This window comes from Bos javanicus, chromosome 3 (genome assembly GCF_032452875.1).
Source record: "Bos javanicus breed banteng chromosome 3, ARS-OSU_banteng_1.0, whole genome shotgun sequence".
NCBI lineage: Eukaryota > Metazoa > Chordata > Mammalia > Artiodactyla > Bovidae > Bos > Bos javanicus.
The window spans coordinates 34,916,150-34,929,574 of NC_083870.1; the positions used below are offsets into that span (position 1 = coordinate 34,916,150).

The 13,425-nt window shown below is 33.5% G+C and overlaps 1 protein-coding gene across 2 annotated transcripts in view; it reads right to left on the reverse strand.

Annotated features, from left to right (window-relative positions):
* The window catches only part of STXBP3 (syntaxin binding protein 3), a 56,272-nt gene that overhangs the window by 18,122 nt on the left and 24,725 nt on the right, over nucleotides 1–13,425 (reverse strand). For both annotated transcript variants that reach the window (XM_061410988.1, XM_061410989.1), the window contains exons 7-11: nucleotides 12,300–12,454; nucleotides 7,609–7,699; nucleotides 6,452–6,576; nucleotides 4,342–4,437; nucleotides 4,150–4,207 (exon numbers count right to left, since the gene is read on the reverse strand). In XM_061410988.1, coding sequence (XP_061266972.1) covers nucleotides 4,150–4,207; nucleotides 4,342–4,437; nucleotides 6,452–6,576; nucleotides 7,609–7,699; nucleotides 12,300–12,454 — 525 coding nt within the window. The remainder of the gene's footprint in view (nucleotides 1–4,149; nucleotides 4,208–4,341; nucleotides 4,438–6,451; nucleotides 6,577–7,608; nucleotides 7,700–12,299; nucleotides 12,455–13,425) is intronic.

Here is a 13,425-nt window from a genome sequence, read left to right on the forward strand (position 1 = left end):
AAAAAACTAACTTATGATTCAGTTATTTTATACAATAACTTTTAAATCCTATAGTTTTAAATCTTTATTAATTTACTAAATATTTGCCAATTAAAAAAAACAATTTCAAGAGGTTTCCAGTTGCAGCCATGATAAAAGTAGCTGATATAAAAATTATTCTCCCTCCATAAACAAAACCAAAATTGGACAAAATAAAAAAAGACAACAGCTTTCAAGCAAAGGATGTCTTAAAAATAGTTCAAAGTTAGGTTACTTGAGCAAAGGGAAGCACAGGAGGTGATCCCTGCACTCATCTGGCTCTTCTCTGGAACATTTTCCAAAGCACAGTAAAAGGAGGTAGAGTTCAAGTAGAAAAAAAAGTCTCTCTAGGCAGAGGAAAAAGAGATCAGAGTTTGGGGCTACTGAGGTAGGGTTTGCGGTCCAGGGGTAGCATAACTCACAGATGTGTAGAGGAGATGCCTTAGGATCCCTGGCCAAACACTAAGCTGCATGTGTACAGGGCATAAGTCTTAGAGGCCTAACAGAGAATGACTGCAGAGATTTCAGATGGTCTTTACACTAAGACAGTATTGGCATTCTCTGATCCAGACAAAGTAAAGAGCTCTAAGTGAACATCCCAGACATTCAGTCCTGGAAGGACTATGTCTTTGAACTAAATGTAAAAGTGAAATACATGCAACGTAACAAAAGCCTCACATGAAATTTCCACACAATCTAGGTTATTTACCAGCAAATTAACCGACTGCCAGAACAGAACTCAGCACTCTTTGTAAACAGAACATCATCAATAGCCTCTGCAATATAGCATCCACAAGCTCCAACATACAATATATAACTGGACATGTAAAACAGGAAAAAGTGATACTCAAGTGGTAAAAACAGTCAATAAAAGCAGACTCAAAATAATCCAGATGCTGGAGTTAGCAGACAAGGAATTTAAAATAACATATTTATGTTAAAGAAAACAGGGGAAAAGATAAACTATAAATGAATGAAAAGATGGAGTATATCAGTAGAGAATCAGACTTTATTTAAAAAAATGCAATGAATGTCCCAGAACTAAATGCAATCTTTGAAATTAAAAATACAATGAATGACATACATTATTGGTGAGACTGTAAAATGGTACAGCAAACTAGTAAGTTTGGAAGTTTTCTACATGATTAAATATACATTTACTATATAATATATAACCCAGCAATCCCACTCTTATTTAAACAAGTGAATGAAAACATCCGTTCACACAAAACCTGAATGTTCACAGTGGCTTTATTTGTAATTGCCATCAACTTGGGAAAAAACCTAAATGTTCTGCAATTTGTGAACGGATAACATCCATACAATATATCCATACAGCGGAATACTACTCAGCAATAAAAATGTCGAAGCTACTGTTATATGTCACATGGATGAATGTCAAGTGCAATAGATTAAATGAAAAAGCCATATTGTTGTTTTTATTATGTTATGACGCAAATGACACTTAGCTGTCATTCTGGAAAAGGCAAAACTATAATAATAGAAAAAAAGAATAGTGGTTCTAAGGTGGAGAGGTTGCCTGCCAAGTGGCAGAAGGCAATGGGGGGATATTGATGGAACCGTCCTATATCTTGGTTGCATGAGAGTACACATTTGTCAAAACTCACAGAATCATACACTATAAAGGGGAACTTTACTTTCTAACTCAGTTTAAAAAAGCACTAGTCAAAATAAAGCAGGTATGGCTATATTAAAATCAGACAAAGTAGAGTTTAAGGCAAGGAATACTGCAAATGAAAACTACAATGACATTTTATACTGATAAAAGATAAATTCAATAGAAAGAAAACTATCTTAAATTTATAAAGAGTCTAATTAAACAAGGCTGCATCAGTTGATATAGCTTTGAGAGTTGATAAGATTATTAAAATACACTACTTCAACCATACATTATACCATTCCTGGTAACTGATATAAAAAACAGATAAAAAATTTGTAAAGAGATAGAATATTTGAATAACATGATGAATCAACTTGGCTTAATTAACATTCACGGAATTTGTATTCTTTTCAAGTACACATAGGGTATTTACCACAACAGATCATATGATAGGTCACAAGCCAAGCCTGAACAAATTTCAAAGGACTAAACTCATACAGACTTCATTCTCTGACCACTATATAATTAAATTACAACTCAGTAACAGTAAGATAAGTAGAAAACTCACAAACTCTTTGAAATTAAAAAAAAAAATTCCTATATAACACATGAGTCAAAGAAGAAATTATAATAAGAAAATATTCTGAGCTAAATGGAAGTAAAAATAGGTTATTCCAAAACTTGGGAAATGCAGCTACATAATGTTAAGAAGGAAATAACTAAATATATATAGGAGAGAAAAAAGTCGAAAATCAATGTTCTTAACATCCGACTCAGGAAGTTAGAAAAAGAAAAACAAGCCAAAGAAAGTTGAAATCAATTCAATATAAAACTAACATACAAAAGAAAAATCAGCAAAGCCAAAAGTTGGTTCTTCGAAATACTAATAATTTATAAATAGGGGATGTTAATAGTAAAGAAACTAAAACACAAATCAACAAAATTAGGATTAAATAGAACATAGGTACAGGTTCTATAGACACTGAGAAGATAAGAGGATATTTGAAAATGTAGATGTAGTAGACAAATCCCTTAAAAATGCAGTATCCCAAAAGTGATATAAGAAAAAATTAAAATCTGAAGAGCTCTGTACCTATTAAAGACCTTATAATTAGACTTCCACATAAAGAAAACTCCATGCCCAGACTGCTTCAGTTGTGAAGTCTTTCAAGCAATGGTGGGACAAGTAACGACCACGTTACACAAACACTTCCAGAGAATAATGTGACAGGGAAAGCATTACAATTCATTTTAGACCAATATAATTTTGCCACCAAAACTGCCTAGAACATTACCACAAGAATAAAAAGAATTATTGCTCATAAACCTAGAAATACTATTGCTCATAAACCTAGAAGTAAACATTCTACACAAAATATTAGCAAGCAGAATCCAGTGATATAGGAAAGGGATAAGTTATCATAACTTAGTGGAGCTAATTCTAAGAACGCATGGATGGTTTAATGTTAGAGAACAGTGAATGTAACTCATCACATGAACAGAATAAAAAAGGAAAAAATAATAGGTGCTGAAAAAGCATTTGATGAAGTCGGACACTCATTGTTGATTTAAAAAACAAACAAAAAAAAACCTGTTGACAAATATGGAATAGAAGGGAACTTCTTAATCTGACAAAGGATGTATCTACAATAACCTAAAACTACCATAATACCCAATGATGAAATAGCAAATACATTTCCCCCAAGGCTGGGAATGAGACAAGGATATCCTGTCACCAGATCTACTCTATATTTTACTGCTAGGAGGTATTAAGAAAATACCAAGAAAATACCAAATAGGAGGTATCAAGAAAATCAGTATAAAATGTATAAAGAGTCAAAAGGATAGGCTAAATTTTCTTTATTCATAGATATTATTGTGCAACTTTTGAAATGACAGAAATGTCCTATATCTTGATTTAGGTGGCAGTTCCACATGGTATGTGTTTACATGTGTGTGTGTATGAATACAAATATATGTATGTAAAAAGTTATTCAGTATACACACAAGATTTGTGCATTTTATTTAGGTAAATTATGAATGTGAAAAGTGAAAGTGTTAGTTGCTCAGTTGTGTCTGACACTGCGACCCCATGGACTGTAGCCTGCCAGGCTTCTCTGTCCCCAAGGGATTTCCCAGGCAAGACTACTGGAGTGGGTTGACATTCCCTTCTCCAGAGGATCTTCCCGACCCAGGGATCAAACCTGGGTCTCCTGCACTGCAGGCCAATTCTTTATCACTGAGCCACCATAGCTTAATATTAAAAACCTTAACATGAATACATTTATGCAATTGGCTAAATGGTCTTTTAAAAATAAACTTTAAATGTAGCAAGACAGATAAAATATTGCTAAGTGTTGAGGCTGAGTAATGGGTACAGGAAAGTTTATTTTCTCTACTTTGTGTATGTTAGAAACTTCTCAAATGGAAAGTTAAAAAGATAAAAAATTTTACACAAACTTTAAAATTCACATTTGTCATAACCTTGAAAGTTATATTAACACTCTTACCTTTCCTTCTGTTGCTTTCTTTGTTGATGAAATTTCCTTCATAAGCTTGGGAATTTCCCTGTCAAATTATTAGAAAGTTCTTTAAATTTCTAAAGTTTAATTCACAAAAGTATCTTAAGATTAAAAAATGTACTATTAGTACTCTGTAATTAGTATTTAAATATGGAACAAAAATTAAACAGGTTCACATACTCTAATACAACTGCAATATGGCGATGCCGAATTTTGACCCAGAGGTCATCATCTTCTTCAAGGATTGCCTCCTTTTCCTTCCCATCTGTCTTATATCTACAAGTAAGAGAAGTATGAAACTTTTGGATTATTTTGTGCCAGATAAAGTAAAAGAAAAGTTTTTATAAATAACAATTTTAAGACACAGCTCAAGAAACTGAAGATTTTTAGGAGGATAATGAATACCTATCCAAAACTAAGGCATATTGCTATCCATACAACAAAAATCAAGTGCCACGCCCACCACGACCTTTTTACTTTCAATGTTACTTTCAATTTTTTGCTGTCATTATTACAGACTTTTATCTCAGTATCTTAGAAACAAAAATTCAGTGTTCCACAGTCAACTTTAACAAGAGTGAATATATTAACAATTTGTATTCTAATTGCTCAAAACAATACTTTTGATGTACTAATAACCATCAACACAATTGTCAAACATCCATTAAGAAATGTCACTCCCTAATGAAGTCTATTAAATACTGAAGGTGTTTCAGAGTTGGTACAAAATTCACAAACATATATATTTATCTATTTCTATATTCTTTCCTTACTCTATAACCACATCTCCTTTAAAGAACTGGGAAAGGCAATGAGAAAAAAACTAATGTAGCCATTAAAAACTTTGATTGCTTTAATGAGTTCTACTGAACTGAGAGGCAATTAAAGAGGTTCAAGAAATTACTCCAAATGGATACTTAGAAATTTCTGCTCTGTATTATTTCCATTAAAAATCGTGATGGAGCACAATCCATAGGAAGTTCATGCTTCCCTCTAGTCTGACCCCTAGACTTTCTTGACTCATAAGAAAAGGCATATCTCTGATTTTTTTGTTTTTAAATAAGTCTCTCCACTACCCTTAAAAAATTAAATCTTGCTTTCCTTGCCAACAAACCTAGGGAGATAAATATTTTAAGTACTAGGTTAGAAATGTCTGAAAGTTAACGTCAATAAACTGGAACCAAATCCTTTAGTGTCCATTACTTCAAGTCATTTCCAAATCTCTTGAGCAATGTAGGTTTAGAGACCTAAAGGATAAGAGAGATAAATAACATCCTTTCTGAAAATTCGGAATAAACTGCTTAAAACTACTTTTATACTAGAAAAATAGCTATGTTGCTCTGTCAGCTAATATTAATACAAGTAACAAAGAAAAACTCAGAATTTGACTAGAAGGCAAATAAAAATACAAGAGAAAATACAAAATTAGTTTAAACAATATTTAAGAAAAAATGTTAAATATAATTAGCACAAATTTTTGGATTTTTTAATCTACAAAAATTACTAAACATAAGATTTCAGAAAACTAATTTTCATTTTTATTACTTCCAAGCAGTAACTCTTGGCTGAAAAATGCCAATCTGGATTTTGAAATTATGATATCAAATAACATGTTTTATATATATGTGTGCATGTGGTACATACACTCAAATAACATGTTATATATATGTGTGTGTATGTATATACATAAATGATATACATAGGTGACAATAAGATGGTTCCTTAATAGAAAAATAATTTAATTTTTCATTTAACTATTTGATATTACTTTTAAAGTTAATATGCTTATATCAGAGTTAAATCAATAATAGGTACCAAACTGGTAAAACTGCTTCTCTTCTCAATAACCATCCTATATAGTTTTCTAATATTCTAGTATTTTTAAATACATTATGGTGACAAGACACACGTTTACATACTTTTGGATGTCCAATTCAGAATAATCACTGCCTAACCAATTTGAATATGTTTTCCACTTCAGTAAATATAGTAGTGGGCCCAGTTTATTTACTGAAAAGTACAATTCCAGCTGTTTAAAACCTATTTTTGTTGCAGACATAGTTAAGGAAGCAAATATACCAAAAAAGCTTCAAAGCAGTTAAATTACCTATTAACTAACAAGGTCAGGACATTTTTAATAGATTATGATTATAGGTGTAAGAGAAAGATAAAGCCTTGAATAAAAAAGGGTATAGGGGCTTTAGATTTCTGTTGCCTGCATAAATCATTAAATGCTAACATCCTATCCTGTTTGTATATGCCCTATATATTCCCTTCAAGTTATACTTGCTTGTATGTATCATTCTCAATCGGCAGTAGATCGTATGCCATTGCCTGAAAGGTCAGTTCGTGCACAACAGTGGACACAGGATCAAAGCCACGATCAATTATTATGAGCTGGGAATGAGTTTTACCCTGGAATAACAAGATAAAATTATCTTAAGAAACTTCCATTTCTTTCTGTGAACACATTTTTAATATCTTAGAAAACAAAATCAGACTTATCCCACATTCTTAAACATGAAGTTATATTAAAATAGAAAAATATGAGAGGCACAAGAGGGGAAGAAAATAAGACTACAAAACCAAAGCTTTCATAATTAGATTAACAGGCCTACTTAATAATATGATACTGTGAAAATTCCTTTAAAAAAATAACATTTGGCTTTCACTAAATCTATTTTCTTGGAATTTAGCTTCATAAACACTAAAACTCATCTAAGTTATGAAAGGAAGATATTACCTGAGCTCTTTATGTTACACATTGCACTAAACTAAGCTTCCTAGTCCTCTGATACCACCTCTGTCAAGTCTACTCAGACTCCTCACTCTCTAACCCAAGCCCAAATGCTGGAATTCCCCAGGTTCCAATCTTAGTCTTTGATTATATTATCTTGATAAGATAGTAGTAGCTGTCATTTATTAAACTCCTATATGTGCCAAACACATGCTAATCTGCCTAATCCTCATACCAACCAACCAAAGTACATATCATATGATCCATATTATATGAAAATACAACTCACAGTAAATATGTCCAAGAATACAGAGTTGGTGATAAAAGGAAAAACTGTTTATTAAATGTTTACAGCTTCAAGGATTATTCTAAAAACTTTTTATGTATTAATGCACTTAGTCCTCTATATTATAAAATAGGTATTCTCCTATTACCCCCTTTTTATACATAAAAAACTTAACATAACTTGCTAATTGATATATACATGAATTAAATGGCAGAGCCAGGATCTGGACAAAGAACTTAATTCAAAACTGTTATGTTCCCCACTAAGCCACATTATCTATTACGATTTCTACTACCATTTAAGTCAGTGATATCCAAATCAAAATTCTCAAATCAATGCTGGAAAATAAATGAACAGTTTCCTTGGTTTATAAAGAAATAAGACAGATTTTAAGCATAACCACTATTTGTCTTTTATATGTTACCTTTATTAGGCTCTTTTCATCAATCTTGTAGTAGTTTTCAAGCTTTTTTTCAACAAGCTGAGCAAGCTTACTGGCATTATCTAGAGGTTTACTAGAAACGAAAAAGATATTCAAACTATCTTTCAAGACACACTTTATATTATCAAGTTGAATTCTAAAATTAAACCATAAATTAAAAGATTTTATAAGCATGGAGAAATTTAGATAATACTACTAAACAAATATAATGCTATATCAATTTGTTTGGATTTTATCAATGTAAACCTTATCATATGTGCTTCAGATTTTTTTCATATGAAGGAAATATAAATAAAACTATAGTTTCTTTACTCCCCTCCCAATTCCCAGTCTTCACCCCTACCCCTAGCCACTCCTGCCCCAAAGCAACTACTACCATAATTTGATGTATATTCTTCCTATCATTACAATTATACATATATTTACTGTTTTATATGTATTTTAACAGTACATGTTTTTACTGTCATATATGTTTGAGATCTATGTTGACACACACATCAAAAAATATTTACTCATTTTAGTTCCATATAGTATTCCATCATATGATTATACTGGATTTACACATTCATTCCCCTAAAGATGGACATTTAAGTCATTCTCAATTTTATACTATTGCAAACAACATGGAAACAAATATCTTTATACATAAATATCCATGTAAATGTTTCTCTAGGTATATTATTTCTAAAAGTAGAATTGTGGGTCATATAGTATGTACGTTTTCAACTTTGCTACCATATTACTCTCCAAATTACTTGACCAATTATCTCGCCCAATTATCTATGAGATTTCCCTATATGCTAACATTTAGTCAACTTTCCAATATAGTTGTTTGTATAAAATCATATATCACTATCTTCTAAAATGATAAAACCATATTCTAAATTTTAACTTTAAGACCAGTGATATTAGTGTAACTTCTGAATCTATAAAGAAAATGTTGGAAAAGACTCTTCAATTAGCACACCAACCTCAAAAATGGAGGAACTCTTTGTAAAGGCTTCAAAGTGTTAAAGATCCTTTAGGTTTTATACTTCAAAAGTAAATGAAGCAGCAATTATACAGGATAATTTATTATACATTATGCCTTAAAATATTTTCAAAAGGAAATAATTTCATGTTAGAATTACACCTGAAAAGTTCATAAGGCATAGAAGAATACTTTACAAAAGAATAGGATAGGATTTTAAAAGCCTGGATTATTATTAACTACCACAAGAACTGGTAAGCTTATTAAATTATAAACCGGCTACAGTTATCCCTCAGGAGGGCTTCCCTGGTGGCTCAGTGGTAAAGAATCCACCTACAATGCAGGAGACCTGGATTTGATCCCTGGATTGGGAAGATCCCCTGGAGAAGGAAATGGCAACCCACTTCAGTATTCTTGCCTGGAGAATTCCAAGAACAGAGGAGCCTGGCAGGCTACCATCCATGGGGTTGCAAAAGTTGGACACGACTTAGTGACTAAACCACCACCAGTATCACAGGGGATTGGTTCCAGGACCTCATTCAGATATTAAAATCCACTGATGCTCAAGTCTCATATAAAATGGTATAGAAGTTGCATATAACCTATGCACATACCCCATATCCTTAAAAATCATCTCTAGATTACTTACAACACTAATATAATGTAATGCTATGTAAACAGTCATAAATACTATGTAAATGCTATGTAAATAGTGGTCTGCATGTAGCAAATTCAAGTTTTGCTTTTGGGGACTTCCTCGAATTTCTTTTTTTTTTACATTTTCAATCCACAAATGGTTCAATTTGAGGATGCCAAACTTATGGATACAGGATAGTGGACCATATTACAGTTTCATTTCCCTGAACAAGCCAAACACCAAGAGCAGAAGCTTGAACAGAGACTGAACTCTAGCAAAAGATAAACCACTTGGTTCAGAATGTAATTAGCACAGCACCTGTAAGAAAAAGAACGGTTCTAACACTTGAGGTATGAGTAAAGAGCTTGTCTGGTCACATATGAATTAAGGAGATTTACAATATTTCTTCTAAGTAATTAAGAAAACTTTTTAAATGGTTAAGGATAATGAAACTTAAATATAAAGCACTACATGAATTTGAAATTGAACAATTATGCCAACTACCTTGACAAATGTCAGTGTTTAAATTAAAGAACCTTTTAAAACAGAAACAAGTTATATTACTTATTATTAGTAATAATAGTACAGTGTATTTACTTCTACCGTTTCATTAGCGCCATGCACTATATTGAGTGCTTTATAGGTATTAACTCATGTAATTCTAAAAAAAACTTTATGATGTGATTACTATTATTTTTCCCACTTCATATATAAAGAAATTGAGAGCAGAAGAATCATACAGCCAGTAAACTGTATGATTAAACTGTATGCAGAAACTGCAGAGATTAAAATCGAAGCTGTCTATATAGAACAACATGAAAGTCTAAGAACATAATATTGAGCAAAGCCATACATAAAAAAATATCATGACCCAATGTGAAGTCAAGTGGGCCTTAGAAAGCATCACTACGAACAAAGCTAGTGGAGGTGATGGAATTCCAGGTGAGCTATTCCAAATCCTGAAAGATGATGCTGTGAAAGTGCTGCACTCACTATGCCAGCAAATTTGGGAAACTCAGCAGTGGCCACAGGACTGGAAAAGGTCAGTTTTCATTCCAATCCCAAAGAAAGGCAATGCCAAAGAATACTCAAACTACCGCACAATGGCACTCATCTCACACGCTAGTAAAGTAATGCTCAAAATTCTCCAAGCCAGGCTTCAGCAATATGTGAACCGTGAACTTCCTGATGTTCAAGCTGGTTTTAGAAAAGGCAGAGGAACCAGAGATCAAATTGCCAACATCCGCTGGATCATAGAAAAAGCAAGAGAGTTCCAGAAAAACATCTATTTCTGCTTTATTGACTATGCCAAAGCCTTTGACAGTGTGGATCACAATAAAGGGTGGAAAATTCTGAAAGAGATGGGAATACCAGACCACCTGACCTGCCTCTTGAGAAATTTGTATGCAGGTCAGGAAGCAACAGTTAGAACTGGACATGGAACAACAGACTGGTTCCAAATAGGAAAAGGAGTACGTCAAGGCTGTATATTGTCACCCTGTTTATTTAACTTATATGCAGAGTACATCATGAGAAACGCTGGATTGGAAGAAACACAAGCTGGAATCAAGATTGCCGGGAGAAATATCAATAACCTCAGATATGCAGATGACACCACCCTTATGGCAGAAAGTGAAGAGGAACTAAAAAGCCTCTTGATGAAAGTCAAAGCGGAGAGTGAAAAAGTTGACTTAAAGCTCAACATTCAGAAAATGAAGATCATGGCATCCAGTCCCACCACTTCATGGGAAATAGATGGGGAAACAGTGTCAGACTTTATTTTTCTGGGCTCCAAAATCACTGCAGATGGTGACTGCAGCCATGAAATTAAAAGACGCTTACTCCTTGGAAGGAAAGTTATGACCAACCTAGATAGCATATTCAAAAGCAGAGACATTACTTTGCCAACAAAGGTTCGTCTAGTCAAGGCTATGGTTTTTCCTGTGGTCATGTATGGATGTGAGAGTTGGACTGTGAAGAAGGCTAAGCGCCGAAGAATTGATGCTTTTGAACTGTGGTGTTGGAGAAGACTCTTGAGAGTCCCTTGGACTGCAAGGAGAGCCAACCAGTCCATTCTGAAGGAGATCAGCCCTGGGATTTCTTTGGAAGGAATGATGCTAAAGCTGAAACTCCAGTTCTTTGGCCACCTCAAGCAAAGAGTTGACTCACTGGAAAAGACTCTGATGCTGGGAGGGATTGGGGACAGGAGGAGAAGGGGACGACAGAGGATGAGATGGCTGGATGGCATCACTGACTCGATGGACGTGAGTCTGAGTGAACTCTGGGAGTTGGTGATGGACAGGGAGACCTGGTGTGCTGCGATTCATGGGGTCGCAAAGAGTCGGACACGACTGAGTGACTGATCTGATCTGATATATATATCAAGTTCAATATCAGGCAAAACTGAAATATGTGTTAGAAGTCAGAATAACAGTTACTTCTGAGGAGGAGACAGTGGGTGATGACTAGAAGGGATCATAAGGGGGGCCTCTGAGATGCTGCTAGTATTTTATCTCTTGACCTGGGTGAAGTTAGATGTCTGTGTTCACTTTGGAATGATTTATCAAGCCACATAAATATAATTTATGCACTTTATAGTAAACTTTACTTTTAATAAGGAGCAAATAAATAAAGGTACATAGTACTAAAGTCAAACTTTAACTTTTAAAAAAACCCCCAAATCTATTTAAAATGGCCACTGTAATTGGATACCATATTTAGACACTATAACCAGTATCCAGATACTATGACTATTTCAATTTGGTGGAAATGTAATGAAACATTAAATGTAAGACAGTATGCCCCACAGGGCAACAAAGACATTCTTCTAAGCATTCCTTAAACTCATGAAAAATATTCATGTAAATCATACCAAATTTAAGCTCTGAAATTCAGTAACAGAGGCTATCAGTTACTCTGAAATTTAAGCCTTAAACTTTAAATCTATATATACAGCATGTTATAAAGAAAATCTGCAAACCAACACACAAAAGCACTGGGACATTACCTCTATACCAAAGAGCAAATAGACATCATAACATATAATGACACCACTGGGTGCCTTACCTTTTATATCTTACTCCAGGATTTTCATCCAGGGTAGCACATACTGTAACTATCTGCTCAGCCATTGCTTCCATGATGGTATCTTTTCCATTTCCATTACTTGGGTCTGGACTGTAACAGTAATAGAACGCATCTGGTACATCAAGAGTATATACCTAAGTTAGGCCAAAAAAGTCACACTGTCAATTTAGAAATTTGATTAAAAATATGTATCAAGAAAAGCACAGTTATTCCTTGGGACTCTACAAAATACTTGTACTAACCATGCTGTTTCCTGAATCAACTGTGTCTTTACCTTAATTAAATCTCATTTTCTCTGTCATCTTGATTTCATTCCTTTTCTCACTCTCCTTTCCTGCTTAATCTACCTCTCTCCTTCAGTTCTTGTTTTATATATAGATTGTACTGTTGGATTTTCTCTACCTGTGCAGCAAATAAAGGGATCTGAGGTAATCAAAGAAAAATAGAAACCTAATACCTGGCAAGAAGAAATAAAGCCAAAATTGGTCTATATATCTGACATACATTAAAATCTCAACCAATCAGAGAATAACCTAGAAATTTTCCAAAGTTAATATGTATCTTTAATTCCTTAGCTTATACTCTTGATATTAAGAGTATAGATAAATTTCTCTCCTTAAAGTAGAAAAATACTTCCCCAAAGAACACAGCATTGTGCCAGACATAGTACTGGTCTTTGTATACATACAGTAAAATCTCACAGACATTTTTCAACTAACAAAAGCATTTATCTACATGCAAAGAATTGGATTAGAGATTTACTATTGTGTTATTTGAGGAATACAAAACAAAAGGCTCTCTAATCGGAGGTGAGAGTTTCACATTCAATTAATTTTAATTTTGTCTTTAAACAATGGTAGTAATCCCTCTTAGCCTAATGTATTGAGTATAAAAGTAGACATGTAATAAATAATATATTAACTAATAAATTATGGATAAACTTCCCTGCATTTCCTTTCACACAAGTAACACATTTCTCTGAACATAACCTATCACTAACAGTAGGAGCCTGATTCAGCTAAAGCTAATGTGTTGTTTATGTCTGTCCTGCTCAGTCTTAGCTGCCATAACTGCCAACAAGTACCCTACAGCTGGACTGTGGCTT